The sequence below is a fragment of the Podarcis filfolensis genome (assembly GCF_964270895.1).
Source record: "Podarcis filfolensis genome assembly, chromosome: 5".
Lineage (NCBI taxonomy): Eukaryota > Metazoa > Chordata > Lepidosauria > Squamata > Lacertidae > Podarcis > Podarcis filfolensis.
The window spans coordinates 39,758,486-39,782,120 of record NC_139608.1 but is presented as its reverse complement, the minus strand read 5'-3'; the positions used below and the strand labels follow the sequence as shown (position 1 = coordinate 39,782,120).

Sequence of the window (23,635 nt, the reverse complement as noted above, 5' to 3'; positions counted from 1 at the left end):
CCCATTGCTCATTTTGCTTCAACCTGATAGAATGCCTACTGATAGGTGACAAAAAATGAAAAACCTTGTAGATCATATAATATGATATGCAGTGTGGACTGTTGGTCATTTAGCCACCAAATCTGGATAGCCAATTGTTATTATTATTATTTTATTTATTTAATTTATATACTGTACTATACCCGGATGTCTCAGGTGGTTCACATATCAATATCTAATAGTACCCATTGTCATTCTAATATTGCTTGCCAATATTCGTACACCAGCATTGCCCACATCACCACCTCCCCTTCTCTGAACTTGAACATCCATATATATTCAACAACTTTCCACCATCTGAGACTCCCCACCAGCTCCATATCTAAAATCCTCTCACGTGCAACACCACCTATCCCTCCCAATCCTGCCAGCCAGTGTTGCTTCAGACAAGTCTCCTTTTTTCATAAAGGAATGGCCACCTCCACCATCCCATTTCACATTCTTCCCCATCAGCAGAAGTGTTGGCAGATCATATACTCTGCACCCTCCTTAAAACTGCTGCTGGTGGTTTAAAATAAGGATGTGGATGCTAAGGCATGCAGTCCATCTTGGCTGTGAATCCTGAATGACCTGGTCCTTTGCCTACTCCTGCACAGATTCTTGGGCTGGGGTGTTTGGAGTTTGTTTTTGTTGCAGGAGGTTGTTGCTGTTGCTTTTTTGTATATTTATTTTAGATATTGTGATTTATGTGGAAATTGTTCAGTTTGGTTGTGTATTTTCTAATGATTTGTTGATTATGACTACTTTTGTTATGTTGTAGTTATGTATTTGTTCACGTTGTAAGGCACCTTGAGCATGGCTCTAACTGCAGAAAGGCAGCATACAAAAAAAATTATGTAAAGGTAAAAAAGTAAATGACCCCTGGACAGTTAAGTCCAGTCGAAGGCAACTATGGGGTGCGGCGCTCATCTCACTTTAGGCCGAGGGAGCCGACATTTGTCCAGACAGCTTTCCGGGTCATGACGCCAGCATGACAAAACCGCTTCTGGCGCAACAGAACTTCCCTGCCCTAAGGAACCATTTACTGGGCTGAAGCTGGTTCAGTATTTATTACGTTCTTCCAAGGAGCGCAAAGTGGTGTACATCTCCCCAATTTATTCCTACAGCAACTTTGTGAGGTAGAATATGGAAATTAGTTTATAGAGCTTCACCATTGAGCAGGGATCTGACCCTGCGCGCCACCCCGGCTTTCTCTGAGACTGTACTGGCATTGCAATATACTCCCGTGAGTATAAGAGTGCCACAGGCTGCACTAGGGACCCTGAAGGCCCTTCCCTTGTATATGACAGCCCAGTGTTGACTGCAATAGTGCAACAGTCCACGCGTGTCCATTATATTACATGTATTACAATATTATTATTAGCCGTTCATAACCAGTGAATGAGATGCTGCTAAAATACAGAGAACTTGTGTGTTTTAGAATAACAAGAGATCACAGCAACGGGACAATAATAAACCTTTTTATTAAGGGTCAGGCAGGTAAATGTAAGGCAGAGCGGGAGCAATGCGGCTTCAGGGCATTGTTTTCTTAGCTTGGGTTCGGAAGTGGGAGCGGGGAAAGGAACTGACAGCTTCCAGGTCGGTTTCCCGCCATCTCACCAAGCAGCGGACCGTCCCGTTCTCCATCTAGAAGCCATTTACTAAAGCGCTCCGAAGAAAGCCGACCAATCCTAATCTTGGTAGGCGGAGGCAGCTAAACGACCGTCCCGCCTCCTTTCAGACGGCCAATCGGGGCCCTCTCGCTTCCCCCAACCTCTCGCGGCGTTATCTATGGGCGACGCTGAGTTCTCGAACTACAGCCCCCAGGAGCCTCTGCGCAAGCGCCGCCTCAGCCAATCGACGCGCCCAGCGAGGAGAAATTATCACCGCTGTGGGCAGGACTAGGCGAGACCCAATCAATCGAAAGGGGGGAGGGGATGCTTTGCTGCGGCAGCGGAAGCAACACTCCCGACTGAGCCCCCTCAGCGTCGGCGAAAGAAGCGGCTCCGGAGGCTACTCCGAGAGGCTCCGCCGCCCCCTCGGCTGCAGGTAACTCGGCGGGCGAGTGGAGGGCTCGTTCTGGGCGCGGGGCGCCAGGGAGAGGCGCCGCTCCCTCTGGCCAAGCCCCGCCGAGAGTTACTCGAGATGCGCGCCCGAGTCCTCCTCACTCACGGCGGCTGCTCGGGGCGTTCGCGGCGGCCGCCGCAGCCTTTTTATTCTCGCTGAACATCCGGGTCCCTGGCCCTGCGCGTCTGTTTCACATAGTGATCAGGGAGGGAAGGGAGGCGGGCCCTGGCTACTCCTGATTAGCCATTACCTGTGTTCCCATTGGTAGTCAGGCCTAGCCTGTGCGGGCTTTCCCATTGGTTGGCAGGTTGTGCTGCCTTCTACGCTGGGCTGGCTCGCCATGGGGAAGTGAGGGGTTCCCATTGGCTGCCCGCGGAGGGGGGCGGGCTTCGCGCATGCTCTAGTGGGCGGAGCTTATGCCGAGAGGAGAGCTCCGCCCAAAGCGAGCGAAAGGGGAGGGGCCTCGGGAGCTGCCCCTGACCGGCGACGGGCGCTGCTCCCTTTGCCGCCTTGTGCTGCGCGCTGCGGCGTCTCCGCTGCTGAGTGCTGGCTTCTCCCTTCAAGATTCCGCACCGAACTCGGCCCGATCGCGCCTGTCTCGGAAGCCAAAAGTTGGAAGCGGCGGGTTTGAGGGCGGGTGAGCCGGCCCAGCTGTTGCAAGCGGCGCTGTTATAATCGTATTGATCGTAGTGGCCCTTCCACGACCAGCGCAGTTTAGGGTCGTGGGGTGGGGTGGGGCGAGGTATTAGGCTTGTTTCCCAGAACAAGGGGGAAAGAGAGCATCCCCGAATAAGGAGCTGCTCCTGGATTCCCCTAGATCTCGCACTGTGCACGTGCAGTCATTACCCCTGATGACTTCATGCTAGCTGCGTTCTGCTGCCAAGCAGGTATTTGAGATACTGTAGGTGTTGCCTGCAATTGATGTTAAAAGAGGGAGACGAACACATGAAATACATTTGTCTTGCGGTGTCATAAAGTGGTTTTGGAGTTGATGGTGATGTAGAAGTTATGATCGTGAAGGATGTGAAGACAGATTTAGTCTTCCCTAGCTTGCTACCATCCAGGTGCAGTTTGACTTTATCTCCCATCACTCCTGCTAATTGGCCATTTCAGCTGTCACTGATGGGAGCTGGAGTTCAGAACTGGTTTATGTGATTACTGTACTGATGTCAGGATCCAACGCCTAACACTCCATTATGCAGCCCAAGATTTGCTTATTCGGGAATAAGTTCTTTGTTAAGTGGGGCTTTCTCTCTGGTAAGTGTACACAGCAGATGCTTAGCTGTTCAGTGTAGATGTATTGTTCTGCGTAGTTGAACACTTCCTCTGGTTTCTGCATGGCTGCTGTCAACAGAAGTATATAGTAGTTTGTGTAGAAGTTTTGAGTTGCTTGGAAGCCCTCTGCCTGAGATCTTGGAAACGAGACAGTAAAGTAAGCAATGCTGATATAATTAGATCAGTGGTCTGGTTTTACATTTATAGTCACTTTCAGTGTTTCTATGTAGCTTGCTCAGCTGTTGCACAGAATTAGCTAAGTCTTTCTGACTGCATTTGGGTACCTGTGTGTGACAGCTGTGTTGCTCATCATTACCTTTACTGTCATGTGTACATGTGCAATCTTTCAATATAGTTTTAGTATTTAATACCAGCCTCACCTCCTTTGGAACTGCATGAGGAAAGAGTATAGAGAATTATAGCCATTTACAAAGTACGAGATAATTACATCTATCATTTCATTTATTTAAGGCATTTCTGCCCTGGTCTATAATCTTTAAACTATATTTGTTTTGTGTAGTTGATGGTATGTTTAATTGATGTTCAGTACATGATTAAAATACTTTGATATACCGTAGGTGTCTTACACAGATGTTTGCATAGCAACTGTTACTTACCGATATTACTAATGCTAATATTGAGTCTTAATTTCATAAGTTAATTATAGCCCTGAATTTTTTTCAGATAGTTAGTAGAGAAGTCCTAACGTCAAAATGTTGAAAGGTTAATATCCTCTGTACACAGTTCTGGGAGTAAGATTCATTGAACACAGTGGGACTTATTTCTGAGCAAACATAAGTTGGCACTGTAAACATTGGATTTGTGCCAGGCCTATGTATTGCTACTTTATTATTTGCACGTGGTGGTTGTCACTTGAACCTGTGTTACTATTTTTATATTTCAGTATATTAACGCACCAACATTTGTTTATTAAGTTATTGAACTTGGTTGAACTGTTTGTATTTTGGATTTTAACCAGATGGAGAGCTTGCATATAATTTGTCAGTAGCTACTCTGTGCAAACATATGTAACCTAACTGAATTTGCTGGGATTCCTCAGTAACAAGGGCTTCAGTAATGTGGATGTATGAATTATTTGTAATTCTGTGTGTTCCATAGGTGGAAATGAGTTCTCAGCAGTTTCCCCGTTCAGGACCTCCTCCTGCAAGTCTAGGACCAGCTCCTCCTCCGATCTCTACCGGTGGATCTACTGGATTGATAAACCCAACAACTACAGGTAAGGCAACTACAGGATTTCTACTAAGACTTCAGTATACTTTTTTGGAAGTAAGTTCCATAGAAATCAAATATAGCATTCCTGTGCCTTGCCTGTTTCTAGTCCTGTTTTCTTTCTAAAATGTCATACATTTTTCTATTTAGTGAGTGATGAACCCAGCCGAGAAATGGAAGTTGCTCCCAGAGATCATGTGGTCCCTGGTGGCTCTCTGCAGTCCCGTGAAGAGAAGCAGGAAACAGTGGTAGTCCGGCCATATCCGCAGGTGCAAATGTTGACTCAGCACCATACGGTACAATCTGGTGTGCCAGTTACAGTAGCAGCTCCTCCAGCACATTTAGCTCCAGCAGTGCCACTTTCTTTTTCTGAAGGTCTTATGAAGGTAATGAGAGCATTGTTTTTCAAGTATGGAATAGGGGTATTTAATAGCATTAATTTAATGCAATGGCAAAGTTAGCTCAGGCTAGATTTAAGTTTAAGCACAACTTTCTCTTCATTTTAGCATGTACTTGTTTCTATATTGCAACTGCCTTTGATTCTCTGGGACAGAGAAGGTTGAATACTGTTATCTGATGCTTTCTAAAAAAATCTACTGAAACCTTTACCATTGAAGGCAGTCTGACAAGGGACTGGACTAGTACATGTGGATGTTCACAGTGATGGAGCAAATATGTTTTCTGTTATGCCAGAGGGGTAGGACTTGAACCAATAGGGTGAAATTACAAGGAAATGCTCCCCATTGGTACAAACTGTGCCTCCGAAGATGGTGGACCCTCCTTGTTAGATGTTTTAAAGCAGAGGCTGGTAAGCTAACAGTTATGCTATAGCAGCTAATTTTCTGCATTAGCAGGGGGTCTATGTGATGTTTTCAGGTCCTTTTCGACTCTGTGGATCTATGAAAAACTCAGTCAAAATATCCTACTGCCCATCTCTTTAAAATGCTACTAAATTCTTCCTAAAAATTGCTGGGCACACTGGTCATGCCCTTGCAAGAGCATTCTAATTGTCATCTGTGCTGGCTGGGGCTAATGGAAGTTGTGGTACAAAACATCTGGAGGGTACCAGTTGCTGAAGGCTTCTCTTTGCCATGCATGAATAAGAACGGTCGGAGGAGGAAGAGGTTCACCGTAGTTAATTGGAAAGAGGCATCTTGTCCCTTGCATCATCTTCCCCGTACACAGAGGCTGGTAGTGAAATGATAATCATTGGTAATCCTAATCCTAAACAGTTTGGCTTAGAGAAAACACAGCCCCACAGGTTTTGAGAGTTGACTGTCTCTGTTCCAGCGCAACCAGTAGGGAGTTGCATAATTTCAAACCCTGGACCTAATTTTTGTTAAGCGGGAGAGAGCAGGATTACAAAAAGTTTCAAGGAAATTGGTTGATGGGGTATGTCTTTCTGTCTGTATAATTATTTGTGTGCTAACTCCCAGTAGCTGTCTCCGAGATTAAAGCTTTTTGTACTAGTTACTTGATCTTAAGAAAGCAATATTATTGCACAAAGATTCATCTTTTCATATGATTCTCTTCTGAGGAATAATGTGTATAGAAAAATTCAGAATAATTTAATTAGATTGTGGCTACCAGTAAGTTTGTTACAGGTTTTCTTTTCCCCTCAGGGTAAGATAACTGGTGCATACTTGTGTTATTTTTATTTGTTCTGTTGCCACAAATTTCTAAGAACCAGTAGTTGTATCTTTATGTTCTTTGCAGCCTCCCCTGAAGCCTACCATCCCTAGCCGCCCTATTGCACCAGCTCCACCCTCTCCTCTCTCCTGCCCCACCAAAGTCCCAGGGCAAGTTACTGTAACAATGGAGAGCAGCATCCCACAGGCCTCTGCTATTCCCGTAGCAACAATCAGTGGACAACAGGTAATCATTTTCTTCTTCTAAAGTAACTTTTTTGTTTGTTTAAAGTCATGGAAAGCAAATGAAGCACTGTGAACCACAGTAGCCACAGTCTTGGTTTGTATCTCCTACCATAATAATTCATATCTAACCTGTACTTTCAAACGGCTTAACTGTAGTGTGTGGTTGTATATGAAGCCTTTCTTGTAAATTACATCTAGACGATTTCCCCACACACAATCTGTTACTGTCTGCAGGGACATCCCAGCAATGTGCACCATATCATGACAACCAATGTTCAGATGTCAATAATCCGAAGTAGTGCTCCTGGACCACCATTACACATTGGAGCATCTCACTTACCTCGAGGTACTTACAGAATCAATCATCCCAAGAAAGTATTATGTTAATAAACTTATTCTGGACAATGTTTATACTGTGGTTAATGCATGCGTCAATACCTTGGTAGAGTAGCTATAAAGATAATGGCTGCAATCTAAAGTAACTATTTTTAGCTTCTTGGTCTTGGGAAAGTGTAGGGTATAATTAGGGTTACAGTAGAATATGGTGTGCTGATCCTTTTTTAAAAAAAACAACACCACCCCACATATGTTTTAGGACGGGTAGCCAATGTGGTGTCCTTCAGACATTGTTGACTACAAATCTCATCCATAGCCAGCAAGGCCAACAGCTCAACCAGTGGGCAGGGTTGATGGGAGTTGTAGTCCAGCAACATTTGGAGGACACCATGTTGGCTGCCCCTTTTTTAGGATATGCTGTGGATCACATGCCGTCTACAATCTGGGCAAATCCACCATCTCTAACTGCAGTTAACATTAATACTGGTGTCAACTGCAGTTCAGATGAGCCAGATTGTTTATATACCAGGGTTGACAAATTGACTTCAAGTCCTGTTCAAGAGATTAGGCTCAATTCAATATCCCTGTAAAATAATCTGCAGTTCAAGCCAGCTGGAGAAACTTCATGCATCTGAAGGGAGGAGGGAGCATACAGCTCCACAGCCTATTCTCTCGATGGTTTATGCAGCTGAGGGATATTGCAACTATACAACCCTGGTTGATGTTACCACTTTTTCTTTATTTTATGCAAATTGCTTTGTTTAGCCAGCACTACTAATAGCACTCTTAATTCTTTGTGTCATGTATAAAGAGTCGTGGCTGCTCTAACACTTTTTGAAAAGTGGACTGTCTTAATGGTGGTCTCAGTTTTACATGGTATTTTCCTCAGGTGCAGCAGCTGCTGCTGTGATGTCCAGTTCTAAAGTGACAACTGTCCTGAGGCCAGCTTCACAGTTGCCAAATGCAGCGACAGCTCAACCAGCAGTTCAGCACATCATTCATCAACCTATCCAGGCAGGTGACAATTGTGCAGTATGATTGTTGTTGTTGCTTTCAGATACTTTTGGGCTTTTCTTAAGTGGGAAACCACTTACATCGTTAAATGAACTGTGAAATCTGACAACTGGTTCTTGTGACTCAAATTCTTCAGCATTGCAGGCCAAGATTTAAAAAACCTGTAAAGTGAGCAAACTAATAATATTATCCAAAGAGTGAACTTCAGATTAACTCCCCCAGTTAAGAGGTTTCCATTTTGTTTGAAGCCCTGTTGTTGATGGTTGGTTGGCTTTTAGCTCCATTTGTGTGCAGTAGTGGCTGGCACAGGTGGGGCTGCATTGCTTTCCTGACTTCCCAGTGCTGCACTTCGCTGCCAGTTATTAAGGGAGATGAGCAAGGCAGCAGGGAGCTCATTGTGGTGCAAGCACAGTTGTGGAGCCTACCATGCCAAGCTCTGTGCATATGTAAAATAGTTCCTAGTTTGTAAGGTTGCCAACAGTTTTTCTTTATAATATGTTTACAAAAATGATCTACATATTGCTAAGGGAGAAAAATGTGTCTGGCAATCAAATTATCTGACCCTTAGGAGACTCAGAGGTCCATTTTTACAAAGTTTTGCTATGTGTAATTTCTTTACATTTAGGCAGTGAATAATTTTTTTAAATTATTGGTTGAAAGCTCTAATGTAATACTTTTTCCTTACCTACCACAGTCCCGGCCTCCTGTGACAACTTCAAGTACCATCCCTCCTGCTGTAGTAGCAACAGTGTCGGCCACGAGGGCCCAATCACCCGTTATTACAACAACGACAACACATGCCACAGAAGCTACCCTCAGGTAACCACTACATCCATTAACAGTATAATCATAGATACGTTTATTTGGAAGTGAGTCACTCTGTGCTCAGTGGAGCTTACTCCCTAGTAAATGTTTCTTGGGATTGCTTTCTTAAATAAAAAAAGGTACATTCGGTGATTTAACTGAGGGCCACTTTACACAATATGGCCATCTAATGGGAGCTGCTTCAAACGGCCTCCCTAGGCAGCTGCTCCATGAAAGGAGCCATTCTGTGTGCAGTATCTTGCTATGCAGCTAAGCACCCTTTCACATGGTGGCCATATAATGTGAAACAGCATTGATTGAACTGTCCAGAAGAAATGCTGTTGGTGCATTAATTCATGTAATGCACAGTAAGAAGCCATTCTAAGCTCCATTGTGGTGTCTCTTCATAAAATGAGTCGACGGACTGTTAAGTGCTTTCAGAAAAAGAACCTTAGGTTGTCTTTTCCAGCCGGCCAACATTGTCAATTCAGCAGCACCCACCTTCTGCACCTATCAGTATTCAGCGCCCTGCACAGCCACGAGATACAGCAACCAGAATTACCCTGCCGTCCCATCCAGCCATAGGAACACAGAAACAGCAGCTTCACACCATGGCTCAGGTAAATATTATAAGTGAGATCAGCGCAGTTTCTTCCATGTTGTTGTCTGACTTTTACCATATGGTTTTATAAGGTAGTTGAATGAGGTTTCATGACATAGCATGAAACATATTGTTGGCCTGGACAGGGGTTGGGAAACTTCCAACCCACAATCCTCCATTCCTAAGTCTGGAGCTTTTTTCCTTTCGGGAACACAGTCTGCCTCCTTGCTTTCTTTAATCTGCCAAGCAAGTCTACCCTTCCTTTCCTCTTCTAGGCTGCTGCTTTTCTACTTGGTGTTTGATATACCTAGCATCTTTCTTTTGCTCAGTCCTCTGGTGTTGCTGTAAGAGGCTTAAAAAGCCCTGTTGGTTCATGGCATCCTGCTGTGCTGTGGCTGATAGTCTAGCTAGCTTGGGGACTCTCGTGAGCTGGTCACTTAGACCAACAATGGGAGCCCATCTACTCCCGCTCCTTTGTAAAGCATCAGATTGGGGGACGTGCCATCTCTGTTCCAAGATGCCGAAATATGCCAATCATGGTTTCTTGACAGACAACTTTTTCCCCCCTGCAGAAAACAATATTTAGTACTGGTGCTCCAGTGGCAGCAGCAACTGTGGCCCCTATTTTAGCAACCAATACCATTCCTTCGGCAACTACAGCTGGTGAGTATCTACAGCTCAGCATTTTTTATGTACAAATTTTTATGTACAAATACAAAAGCCAGTTATTAGGGTTGAAGTATCCTGCTAAAGGACGCAGGTGGCGCTGTGGTCTAAACCACAGAGCCTAGGGCTTGCCAATCAGAAGGTTGGCGGTTCGAATCCCCGCGACGGGGTGAGCTCCCGTTGTTCGGTCCCAGCTTCTGCAAGTAGATAAATAGGTACTGCTCCAGCAGGAAGGTAAACGGCGTTTCCGTGCGCTGCTCTGGTTCACCAGAAGCAGCTTAGTCATGCTGGCCACATGACCCGGAAGCTGTCTGCAGACAAATGCTGGCTCCCTCGGCCTATAGAGCGAGATGAGCGCCGCAACCCCAGAGTCGGTCACGACTGGACCTAATGGTCAGGGGTCCCTTTACCTTTACCCTGTTAAAAAAAAGCCCTTTATTTCTCATAATTATTGGGTTGTGCAATAAAATTAGTATATGATTTTAACATGTGATTTTGGAGGCTAGGCACACATGGAAAACACTACCCCAGTTACTGCAGGAGCAGGCTAGGGGTCTAGCTGTTCTACAAGGAGCAACAGAAATTTCCCAGCTTAGAAGTGATATACATTTTCTGTCAAAGGCACAGACTCTGAAGAATGTTTTAATTGTGTGTGCACCTTTCTTCCTTTCAGGTTCTGTATCCCACACTCAAGCACCTACAAGTACAATTGTCACAGTGACTATGCCCTCACACTCCTCCCATGCAACGGCTGTGACCACCTCAAACATCCCTGTCGGTAAGAGAGCATTAGTTCTGAGCTTCATTGTCCTTTGATCTATCATTTTATTTTCTGCTGGGGCAGAATGGACTAGGTACATCAGGGGTGAGGAAACTTCTTTGCTTCCCACAGGGCAACTTTGACAGGTGTCTGGTCCCACCTACCTGCTGAAACCCCTTGTGTGGGGTTTCCAAGCTTGAGAACTACAGCACAACGGGTGTTGTCAGCCCTGTGCTTTGCAACCCTCCCTGCGCTGCTCCTTTCCACCCGTCTTGTTAAAGGTGAAAAGTAGCCGCACTGGGTGGCTTCAAACAGTAGTTCTGGGCAGGAGAAGCAGGTTCCCCTCCTTGAGCAAGCCATGCTCCTCCTACCCACCAGTTGAATGGAGGTTGGGAGTGCATCTTGCTCCAGCAAAGGAACAATCAGTATCTGTTTCCTAGTATGAATCTACTACAGTTTACTTTGTGAATAACTGGGATGTCTTTTTTCACTGTACAGCTAAAGTAGTCCCACAGCAAATTACGCACACTTCCCCTCGCATCCAGTCTGATTACACTGCAGAGAGGAGTAATCTCATTCCTATATCTGGGCACCGGGCATCTCCAAACCCAGTTGCCATGGAAGCTAGAAATGATAACAGGTAACTGAACGAATTTACTCACATAGGATAGGTACTTAATCATCTTGGTTATATTGCATGTATGTTATACGTGAGGACATCTGCAAAAATATAATGAAATGTGTTTTGATCTCTCAGTTAACTTCAGTATCCAAAGCTAATCCTATGCGCACACATATCTGAGAGTAAGCCCAGTTGAACTTGGTAAGATTGTTTCTGAATAGATGTGCATAGGATTGCGCCCGCTAAGACTTTGCATATTTCTGATGAAAGAAGCGCTTGTGATTTTGGATTGATTTGAACCAATCGGGCTGAAAAGACATCTAGGTAACCAAGCCACAATTTATGCTTCCAGTTCTGTGAGTTATGGACAGTGCTCTTCAAATTCTACAGTTTGTTTAAAAGGGTGTGGATTCAGGGAATTGTCAGGTTCTTGAGGAGCAAATAATGCTGCATGTCAAATTCTGCATTCTCCTGCATTTCAGGGCAGCTATACATGAAGGGAAAAGAGCTGCATTGTTAAGAAGTGGAAATAGTGTCAGGTGTATACATGTTTTACAAACAGACTACATAGTGACATGAAGTATGTGCAAATGTAGAAACTCTTTCACTTCACTTCTTCTGTTTACTCTTTATTGAATTATACTGTTCAACATTGTCAGGGTATAGAGCAGGGGTCTGCAACCTGCGGCTCCGGAGCCACATGTGGCTCTTTTACACCTTTGCCGTGGCTCTGGGGCAGATACTAGCGAGGGGAGGAGGCGCATTGTGCGCCCCGACACTCCCCACTGTGGCAGGCGCTGTACTGGCTGTGACGTTGCATGGGGGCGGTGCGTGCGTTAGTCACGCACCGTCCCGACGTCACCTTCCCGCCCGCCCGCTACATTGTAAGGGGCACTTACGCTGGTCATTGCATTGAAAGGGGGCATGTACGCTGGTCACTGTTTTGAAGGGGAATGAAGAACACACACACACACAAAAAGGTAACTTGTTAATTTAACGTTTATTTCTATGAGGAGGAGTAATTCTGAGGGGTCAAACAAAGAAATAATAAAAAAGTGACAAAAAAGTTATTTTTATCATGACGAGTTTTGCGGCTCCCAGTTGTTTTTTCTTCGGAAACGGGTCCAAGTGGCTCTTTTTGTCTTAAAGGTTGCAGACCCCTGGTATAGAGAGAGGGTTTGAATTTGGAAGCTTTTTGGGTGTCCTTCCAAGTAGGTAAATGTGATGGCCCACAAAGAAGCTAGCAGACCAGGACAGTCGATTGCATTGCAACAAAGGTTAATTAACAATGACTGCTACAGTTCATTTGAAGGCTACAATTATACTGTTGTGTCTAACATTTAATTTATCTTCATTCCTCTAGACAGTCAGTACCTGTTCAATTCCAGTACTTCTTACCAACATATCCACCTCCTTACCCTTTGGCTGCCCACACTTACACACCAATTACCAGCTCTGTATCCACTATACGCCAATATCCTGGTAAGGAATCTCAAAGTTTGATTTACAGAAGAGTTTTAGAGCAGCTACATAAATGAGCTTTCTGCATAAACTTTTCTTTTTTAAGTTCAAAGTGGGGTTCCAAAGTACTTTGGGAAACAAGCAAAGGTTATCTGGCAAATTTAATATTTAAATAGTTAAAAATCCCTCTCTGCAAAGCTTGCTCAAGTCAAGATAATGATGAAGCAGATCAGCAAAGGATGTTAGTTATTTTGCTAAAAACTTCTGGCTTCGCAGTGGGTTTTCCTTTCCCTCTCCTCTTCCCTGTGCCCTCTCCAAATCTGCTCAGGAGAATTGGGGGAATCCCCAGAAAATACAGGGGGGTGAACAGGGGGCCGAGAAGGAGAGGAAATACCATTGCACAGCTAGAGCTCTTTGTGCCAACAGAACTACTTTGGTGGCTACCACATACGGTCTTTTTTGACCCCCAAACATAGTGACTGCCAAGGGGAATTTTTAATCTAAATTATTTGGGGAATTCTGCAGTTTTTAAGTTTTGGTGATTTGCTGTTCTGAAAAATTGGTATTTTGTAATTACTCTCAAATTGACTTGTTTGTTTCTTGTGATTTGTATTACAATGGCTACTGCTACAAACAATAACAAAAATCCTCCTGACAGTCCTCTTCCACCCTTCTCTTGGGTGTCCTGTTGTTTTTGGAAACAGGGGTTTGCTGTTAAATCTAAATTGGCAAATTGTGGTTTGTGCAAACTCTCCAAACCAGGACTGACAATGTGAAATAACTTCTAATTACTTGGCAATTGAGGTGAAAGTTTAACTGGCAAGTCTCTGCTTTGTGTTCTCAGCCATTGTATTACATGAGCTCCATGTTTACAGCATTCAGCTGCTCTATTCCAAACTATTGGAATATCCAGTAATAACCTCTTCTAAATTACTTCAGCTAATCAGAAAACTTGTTATAGCTAGACCCTAGCTGTGAAAGGGCCATATGTTTTCTTTGGAGTATTGGAATAGATCTTTTTCTTTGCATATATAACCTCAGCAGCGCTCATGAGGATTATTATAATTCAGCTTTAGCATTATGAAGCCAGTGTTGCTGCTGTAGAAACATAATGCTGGAAGGGCTGGCTTATGAATCTTATTTAATCTGTTGGCATCTTCAGCAGGACCACAGATGTGTGCATAAACTACAAGTATTTAAATACAAAATCTAACAATGCTGCTTGGCAACACAAGATAATAAATTGGCTGTTTTGTGTGGAAGTAATTAAGTCTATTGTTTGGTATTTCCAGTTTCAGCTCAGGCGCCAAATTCTGCCATAGCAGCTCAGACTGGAGTAGGAGTGGCCTCCACAGTTCATCTTAATCCCATGCAGCTGATGACAGTGGATGCATCTCATGCCCGTCATATTCAGGGCATCCAGTCTGCGCCAATTGGTGCACAGGGTATACAACCAGCACCCATCAGTGCACAAGGAATACAGTCTGCGCCAATTGGAACCCAAGGGCTACATCCAGCTGCCCCAATTGGCACACAGGGTCTTCAGACTGCACCAATGGGTGCTCAACAGCCACAAACTGAAACCAAGACATCAGGTAACTAGCCAAGAATGCTTGTGTTGTGAGCAAAATTGTCCATAACTATTCCTCTTGGGGTTTGCTTTTTAATTAATCGTGTAATTATGGCTGCAATACTACTATGAACACCTACTTAGAAGTTCTGTTGATCTTGGTGGGGTTTATGATTAAAAATGCATAGGTTTGGGCTGTCACTAACGTGGACAACTGCCATTTCTGTTTCTGACTCAAACACACTGCTAGAGTCACTTAAACATTTTGTTTTGTTTACTGCTAGAGTCACTTAAACATTTTGTTTTGTTTACCAGTATCTGCTGTTCCATATCTCCTAGCAAAAATATATGATCAAGTTTGTGTAGCTATGGCTAATTAGAGTTTTAATCCTGTGTATACATTTTTGAGAGAGCCCCATTGAACACCTTGAGTTAACGTTTGTAGAACTGAGCAGCAGATAGTTTTAAAACACTAAGCCTGATATCCAATTTTGATTATACTCTTAGTAGAGCAATGTAAAAAGATTGACTTAAGTCTATTGAGTTCAGTGGTTCTGCTCCTGAGTATGATTTGGATGGCTGTCTCCTTAAATTTGGCATTTGTTGAGCAAGCATAGAATGGAACAACATTCCCACTTCTTATTTTAAGAGAAACAGCTTCTGGTTAAATTTCTCTGCTACCTCCCTATAACCTTTTTGTTCCTTCCATCAGTGGTCTTGGCAGATGGAGCCACTATTATGGCTAATCCAATCAGCAATACATTCAACACTGCTCCAGCTTCAACTACAGTGGTACAAACCCATAGTCAGAATGCCAGTTCTAGTACACCAGCCCAGGGTTCATCCCCTCGCCCAAGCATTCTCCGGAAGAAACCCACTACAGATGGGTGAGTAAAATTGCCGTTGCTTTGATAATGTGCGATCTGCTTGCCACTGTACAAGAAATAGTGTCGTATCTAATAAAACCATCCTGTTGGTGCAAGGATTTGTGCCTGCGCGACGGGATTTCCTCTCCCTCCGCACCCCCCCCCAATGTCTTCTGTGGGTTCTCCACTCCTCTAGGAGATTTGGGCCAGGTGTGCAGGGGTGGGAGAGGGAGAAGTCTCATTGCACAGATGAAAGTCCTTGCACCGACAGTACAATATTGTTGGATACAACCTTGTAGCATTCTGTTTAACAATCATCTTATGTATGCTGAACATTATGACGGAACCAGTAAAAGATGTGAGAACTCATGGAATATGTATTTATTAGTGAAGACTTATACCCTGCCTTACCTCCAGTACATAGCTCAAAGCAGCTTACAAAAACAGAGATGTGTGTATTTTTTAAAAAAATTCAAAACTAAAAACAGAGAAACAGATCAGTAAAATAAAAGAGTAAAAACACTTCAACACAGGGACCAGGCAATTTCTTAAAACTTGCCACTGTAGGGGGCAACTGTATTTCTTCAGGAAGTAATTTTCATAGTCTGGAGTCAACAGTGCAGGGAGCACTACAGAAAACGCCTTGTCTCATGTCAGCAGCCTCCTAGCATTTTATGTGTGTGTGAGACCATAAGCAGGGCCTCAGTTCAGTGCTGACTTCAAGGCACAAGTTGGACAGCATAGGGAGAGCTGTTCTTTTAGATAACTAGGTGCCAGGTTGTTCAGGGCTTTATATGCTAATAGCAGAACTTTGAATCAGGCCCAGTAACTCACAAGCAGCCAGTGCAGAACCTTAGGAATTAGTGTTACATGACCCAGGCTGTTCAGCAGCATTCTGCACCAGCTGTAGTTTCGTAACCACCTACAAGGAAAGAGCTCTGTCACCTGTGTTTGGTCAAACCCGCTTTACATCTTAAGCAATCTATGCTCTAGCCATTTTCCGACATGTTTCATTGCCCAAAGTCTCTTGGGAAACCAGGACTGGAGAGGGCCCCTAGGTGCAATTGTGTCAGTGGCCTATATCATCTTGCTTTTCCACAGCAAGACTAGGGTCTTGACAGGAGAGCAGCTGTTCTGTTTGGAAAATTTCCCTGCGAATTCAGGAATCTTTTGGATTCCATTAATCTGCTGGAGCGAACAATTCTAATCAGCCCCCCAGCTGGAGCCTATATAGGATAAATACAGCAGAAGAGAATATTAGTACGCCACTTTTAAATTAAGCACCCTTGGCAACTATTGTAATAGTTTTGCTTTTCAGAAACTACTATATTCATGGCTATTTTGCAGGTTGGCAGTTAGGAAAAGCCTCATCCCTCCGCAGCCATCTGAGGTATCTGGCGCTCGAGTGGAAAGCTCAATGAGGAGTGCATCTGGATCGCCAAGACCAGCTGGGTAAGATCTCATAATAAAAAGATATGTAAAGCATTCAGAGTATTGTAATTCTAACTTGGCAAAAAAGGTGAAAGAGATGCTGGCTGTTCTTACCCATTGCAAAATAATAAGCTCTGTGGAGACAGCTGGTGCATACTTACTTCTGGGTAAATGGGAGTTCAGTGAAATATTCAGTGATGATCACTGAGCTGTGCAAGCAGATTAGGACCTGGGGAACATAAAACAGGGAGCTATTTTAAGAGTATTGAATTACTTTTTCTCAGATCACTACAATTTGCACATATTGGCCATGTTCACATATAAGCCTGTGCATAGCCATAGTTAGGCAAGATAGTCTTACCAATGAGCCATATGATGCTGCCTACAGTTTTAGCATTCCCCGTTTTTCTCTCCCCTTCTTTGAGTGGGAAAACAAACCACAGAGCAGGCGGCTTAGTGGATCAGACAAAAATGTGTCGTCCAAAATGGGGTCCAGTGTACTTTCTTATCTTGATGGTTTTTAGCATGTAAATTTGACTGGCTTACTGTCAAATTCTGTCCAAACCAGCACTCCTGGTTCCTTTCTGCATTTGAAAAAAACATGACCAGGAAGCCAATGTTCTTGGTTTCCTGAATGTGATTTCTTGGGGAGAAACAAATCAAAGGTTCTGATTCAGGCATAATGCAAAAACCTCTTTCATATCGGACCTCATTTTTTGATATAGCACTGGAACCCTAAGCTTGTTGCTTTCTGATGTTTTTACATGGTATTGTCAAGATTCTGAAGAAAAGGCATTAAACTTGGTGACTGTATTTCACCATTTCTGGTGGGCTTGTACTACTTAGATTCTGGAAACCCAGACTTCCATCTACTTATGTGATGTCATCATATTGTAAGATATGTTTCTAGAAAACTGGGGGGGGGGGAACCAGAACAAAATTAATCTTTCAGAGGCTCTGCATTTCTGTACAGTTATGGTAGTAGGATCTTGAATAAGTGAACCTGCTAACTTTTTCCTTTTTTTGTTTTATTTTCTTTCATCTAGTGCCAAGCCAAAACCAGAAATCCATGTGTCTATGGCCACTCCAGTGACTGTATCTGTGGAGGCAGTATCCATTCAGAGCAATGAACAACCTCCAATTGCAGTCCCCACTTCCCAGCAGCCACCAGCTGCCATTCCAACCATCATCACAGCAGCTAGTCCACCTTCGCAGCCCACGGCTGCCCTGTCAACCATTCCAGGAACTGTTCCTGCTGCTGCACCAACTTCAACCACAATTGTGGCAGCTCCTCCACCTCCACCAGCCATGGGTGGCGTCCTCTCTACAGTATTGGGCCCCGTTGTACCAGAGATAAAAATAAAAGAGGAAGTGGAACCCATGGATATAATGCGGCCAGTCTCAGGTAGATTTCTGCTTAAGCAATTACAAATGAGATGCTCAAAGTAGGTACAAAAGCCCCACAGGAGATAATAATTAGAAAGATTGTTAGCAGCTTCATTTTAAATTATATTTTGTTTGATTTTAGTAAAGAGGTTCAGAGGTTGTTAAGAGCAGGGCCATAGCTAGCATGTCACTGAAAGCTACAAGAGTTGCATAGTTAAAATGGCAGGTAGAAATAAAAGAATACAGTGGTACCTCTGGTTATGAACTTAATTCGTTCCGGAGATCCATTCTTAAGCTGAAACCATTCTTATCCTGAGGCGTGCTTTCACTAATGGGGTTCCTGCTGCGCAATTTCCGTTAGCATCCTGGGGCAAAGTTCGCAACCAGGAGCAGCTACTTCCGGGTTAGCAGAGTTCGTAACCAGAAGCGATCATAACCAGAGGTACCACTGTACACTTGCTATTAAAGTTTGTGGAGAGATCAAACATTAGTGCTTAATTCTGCTCTGTAGTAAACACTAAGAGAACAGTTGTGCAGCCTTATAGTGAGAAGTCTCTGTTCAAGGCTTTCACTCTTAAATTCAATTTGTTAAGGAATTTCCTGAAAGTTACTTTTGCCGTAGTAGTTTGCATGTCAAAAACAAACTGCCAATCGATTGCACTAAAGGTGCCTCGCAGCTTTATTAGGAACTGAAAGAGCCCAAACGCTGTCATAGTAACCATAATCCCAGAAAAAAAGGGAGCACTGAAACAAAAGACTTTGTTTGCTTAGCTCTGCTCACTCTTATTCATGACGTAAGGCCAAACCATTCAAAAGAAAATCAGGGGGAAAGTATATATAAAAGCTCTAAGATCCTTGAGAGGAGGGACTCTAGAAAAACATAATGTTCTCCTCTTACAAAGGCACTGCACTGGCAGTTAGCATCTGGTCTCTAGCATTGCAGTCTTTGGAAGACAAGGGTGTTGGCTCTAAAGCTGCCTTTGTTTTACCTGTCAGTCTCTTAAAACTTGTCCCTTCCTGTCTTCTCTTTCAGCAGTTCCTCCACTGACTACAAATACTGTCTCCCCATCTCTTACACTGCTGGCCAACAACCTTTCAGTGCCCTCAAGTGACTTGCCACCTGGTGCCTCTCCAAGGAAAAAACCACGAAAGCAGCAGCACATAATCTCTACAGAGGAAGGGGATATGATGGAGACTAATAGCACTGATGATGAGAAATCCACTACCAAAAGCTTGCTGGTGAAAGCAGAGAAGCGCAAGTCACCTCCAAAAGAATATATAGGTGAATGGAAATAAATAAATTAAATAATTGGTTGGTGGTCGTCTTCTCCAAGTAATACCCATCCACCCAAAATGTAAGATTGCCACTAGAAAAGGAATTTGAGCTACAAATGATCAACTTTGGGTCCGTCTGTCCCCCACAAAGATCAGTTTTTCATGGCAGATTATTATTGGGGTTGGGGGAGAGCTGTTGGAGCTGAATTAATCTCTAATTCAAAGTATGCCGGCCCTATTGTGGGATCACATTTTCTTTCCTAGCTCAAAACGCAAGCACCTTAAAAGAGGCTTTAGTTATTTTTCTCAATCTTGCTTTAGATGAAGAAGGTGTGAGGTATGTGCCTGTACGTCCTCGGCCACCCATAACACTGCTTCGCCACTATCGCAACCCATGGAAAGCTGCCTACCATCACTTTCAGCGGTATAGTGATGTCAGAGTGAAAGGTATGTCTTCCTGTCATTACATTTTGCATGGGTCGGTGAACAGATGTGTTACAATATTAGACAGGTGTCTACTTGCAAACATTTAACCTCTAATATAGGATGTGCAGCGAATTGCCTAGAAACATATCCACCATCTAAAGCCACTGTAATATTTGTACTGCAGAGGCAGTGCTAATACATATCAGTTTTCCTATTGTTACTGAGGTTTAGTTATACATAAGGTAATCGAGAACCTCAACTGACAGGAAATAGTCCCCGTATAGTTGCTTGCTCTCTGTGTGTCTGACTAGCAAAATGAATTATGCAAGAAAAGTGGGTGCAAGGAGACTTGCTTACTTTGCATTATGTATTTATTGAATTTGACTTTTGGGTTTCTACATATATAGTCCCTGGCTATTAGACAAACTAAGTTTACCAACACTCGAATACAAAGATTCAAAGCAAGCCCCACTCCACCCCTGTTCAGATCACAAAATTTGGCTGTTGCATTATTGCACATCTGACCCTGGATCCCTGTTCCTGCATTCTACCAACATCTGTGGTCAGGTTTCACATACCAGGTACACAAATGACTGCTGCAGTAAACTTAGTACTTTTGTAGCTCAAGGAATAAGGTACATTTCACCTTTTAAAAACTCATTATTTGCTTGTGTCTCATATTTGACTCTTGTTCTAGAAGAGAAGAAGGCTATGCTGCAAGAGATCGCTAATCAGAAAGGTGTATCCTGCCGTGCGCAGGGGTGGAAGGTCCACCTTTGCGCAGCACAGCTATTACAGCTGGTAAGTGGGGGAAATGGGGTAGTTTCATATAAAATGAGGAAGAGATTCCTCCAAGAAAAGCCTTAGCCCAGGAAGCTTTCTGAAAGGTGATACAAAACTATATACATACATACGTACATATACACACACACACACACACACAGCATTTATATTATTTTTAAAAATTACCACCAGATTGATAAGACTATTGGAATTGGATTCCCTTCAAGATTGAGGGATATGTTGTAGGTTGCAGTTGAGTATATGTATATTAGGTATGAGTGGAGGGCTTGATTCAGGCACAAGAACTGATGCATTTTATACAGATGCTCAAAACTGGCAAATCCCTCTGGTGCACAAATCTGAAGAAGTGTCTGGGATTGTGCTGCTGACTGGAGGAGGCAGCACTGTTCCACATTCCTGGATGCTTCTGTTTCAGGTTGGGGTGATGTAGGTGCTTTGTATTCTAGCACCAAGCTCCCAAGGCCATGAGGAGTACTATGGAAATGTGACATTACATTGTGTATGTAATTAGGAGTGCTGGGGCTGCTGATGGCATGTGAAACTAGGTTTTGATCTAAGTATAAGAGATGATGGTAAGAGGACTAGAACCTCAAAGGATATCTTTCTCAGGCATTGGATGACGGTTACTTGTATATAATAGGGAGTTACTGTTTCCCTAATTCCTCATTCTGAAGTGGGACAGCCCTGCTTCATTTTGAAGCATATTTCAGAGAGCATCCTACTGCAGTTGCAATAAAGATGACATTGTAACCTTAAGAAGAGGAGCACTGTTCTGTCAGCAGTGAAAAATAGTAGTGAACCTTTTGAAAGCAGTTATATGAGCAGATGGAATTTTTATAGCTTATGTAGCCCTTGATATGAAACAGTGAGAAAATGTTAGGTATTCTTGCCAAATTCTAATATTTTATAGACCAACCTGGAGCACGATGTGTATGAACGACTCACCTCCCTGCAAGAAGGGATCATTCCCAAGAAAAAGGCAGCAACTGATGATGATTTGCATCGAATAAATGAACTGATACAGGTAAAGGCTTATTGTTCACTCCTTCAGTTTGGTGATTTGCAATTGATATTTTTTCTTAATTTAAATAGCGGGACATGTTTTTTTAAATGTGAAACAAAGAACTGTTAAAAGAGGGAAGTAGAAAATGAAGCAGACTAAACAAACCACACAGTATTTTAGTATAGCCACTCAAAATATTAAAAACAACCACACATATGGTTATTTTAAAAAATGAATAATTTGGGATGTATTTAAACACTACAACAAATAGAAAATAGATATTCACAGGTTCCATGGTTCCGTGTATCATTCATAGCCTGAGCATAATATATAATTTCTAAAAGTGAGGGGACACAGACACGTGGGGGGAGACAGAGAGAGAAGAAGAAGAACTAGTCCATTAGTCACAGAAACCTCCATCCTCTTTGTGGCAGCCATAAGGAAGATACCCATTTTTAATTAACTGCAGTTTATTATTCCATTCAAATTCTAAATTATGATTAATATTAATTATGGTTAGGGAAACAAGCCAACTTAATCAACCATGGTTTGAAATTGGCTTGTTTCACTAAACCATAATTAAAAATAACTGTTGATCCAGGTTTGGACATGACTCCTCCTTGCCGATATGCAAGAAGTGGAAAGGGGAGTGGGAGAGCGCACAAGCTTCATCCAAGCAGCACTAAGTTTAGCATTGCGTCCAAATGAGGTTGCTTTCGCCTTGAAAGTTCACCATTATTACTCTGTGTCTTGAAATGCAAATGTCTTACATAATACATTTGATGTAGAGAGTCTAATTTCCCAGATTATTATTAGCAGAAAGTGGAAACATACTTGTTCATCTGTTTCATTTGTTTTAAAATTCTTTAGGTCATGTACTCTCTGACATTTCAATGTGGTTGTTTAAAGATTACTTGTGTGCCTATGAGGCATTCAGCTGTTTAATATCAGTCCTGTGTTGTGTTTCAGGGGAATATGCAGAGATGTAAGCTCGTAATGGATCAAATAAATGAAGCTCGAGAATCCATGCTAAAGGTCTTGGATCACAAAGAGCGTGTTCTGAAGCTTCTCAATAAGAATGGAACTGTCAAGAAAGTATCCAAATTGAAGAGAAAAGAAAAAGTCTAGAGCCAGAGGTATAAAGACTCTGGAAACAAAGGTTGTACAGAACAGTGTTAAGGCTCTTTTAATTGGGGGTTTATTTTAGAGAGCTACATCTGAGTAAGAAGGACGATGGATGAATACGTTGGAGCCCAATGACCTTAAGGGATGATTATTGATCTATCAAAGAAACAAAGATTTTTCTCAGGCTTGTCCCTGTTTAAACTCTTCACAGTCACATTTTGTTTAGCCCTCTTGATGTGCCAGTGCCTATTAATTGGAACCATTGATGCAAACGTGATAGACAGTCCTCGCCCTTCCATCCTACAGTTTTAGAGATAACTTCACAGGTTTGTACAATGGATTCTGCAGCAGACCTCAAGAACCATCTGTCTTGAAACTGTTTGGAGATGACACTACTTCCACGTAGCGAACTCAGTTTTTTGCTCCTTAAGATCTTGCAGTGGCTAGAGCAGCCTTCATAAACCCAGTGCCACTTGCACTGGTGGTTCTGCTACATTTAGAATCTTAAGTGGTTCTGAAGTCTCTAGCTGTCTATTTTTAAAAAAATACATTTCAAAGTGATTTGTAGTGTTGTGGAGTGTGTGCGTGTGCCCATGTTGGTGCTCTGGGATATTGTTTTCAAAGTACTCTCATACAGCACAGTACTTCCTGTAGCTGGTGTGATGCTCTTCATTGTGTTACATACAATTTGTGCTATATGACATCCTGGAAACATGAATAAAGGATTTGGAGGATTTTGTATAATAACAGGTGCATCTAATTCTGTGCTACAGATCCCAGCAAAGAAAAGCCAGATAAGAACTATAGGGAAGTAGCTGCTTTTGTTCAGGACATTTAAAAAGAACAGATTGGTAATATGGACAACAATTACACTTTTAGCAATCTAGGTTAAACATATTTTCATCCACATTTGCTATTTCTGTAATAAGCTGCTATCAGTTCTCTTAGTACCATATATCCATATAGGATATAACAATGGCAAAATCCAGCACGTACGAATTCCATTCAGTGGAAGGGGCCA

The 23,635-nt window shown here is 43.0% G+C and overlaps 1 protein-coding gene across 7 annotated transcripts; it reads left to right on the top strand.

The window, feature by feature from the left end:
* Positions 1-1,834: 1,834 nt before the first annotated feature.
* On the top strand, positions 1,835-23,361 carry SAP130 (Sin3A associated protein 130). 7 transcript variants are annotated; one of them, XM_083615055.1, is made up of 21 exons: positions 1,835-2,067; positions 4,480-4,597; positions 4,741-4,976; positions 6,307-6,465; positions 6,699-6,810; positions 7,690-7,814; positions 8,509-8,633; positions 9,088-9,238; positions 9,792-9,882; positions 10,559-10,663; positions 11,144-11,285; positions 12,631-12,749; positions 14,021-14,323; positions 15,011-15,185; positions 16,512-16,616; positions 17,642-18,000; positions 19,015-19,263; positions 19,578-19,703; positions 20,380-20,483; positions 21,397-21,510; positions 22,459-23,361. In XM_083615055.1, the coding sequence occupies exons 2-21, from the start codon at positions 4,486-4,488 to the stop codon at positions 22,615-22,617; spliced, it is 3,171 nt and encodes a 1,056-aa protein (XP_083471181.1). In that variant the 5' UTR covers positions 1,835-2,067; positions 4,480-4,485; the 3' UTR covers positions 22,618-23,361. The 7 variants fall into 7 exon arrangements, with proteins under 7 accessions (XP_083471181.1, XP_083471183.1, XP_083471187.1 ...); XM_083615057.1 differs by having other exon boundaries at positions 1,854-2,067; positions 19,018-19,263; XM_083615061.1 differs by having other exon boundaries at positions 1,859-2,067; positions 19,018-19,263; positions 20,383-20,483.
* Positions 23,362-23,635: the final 274 nt, after the last annotated feature.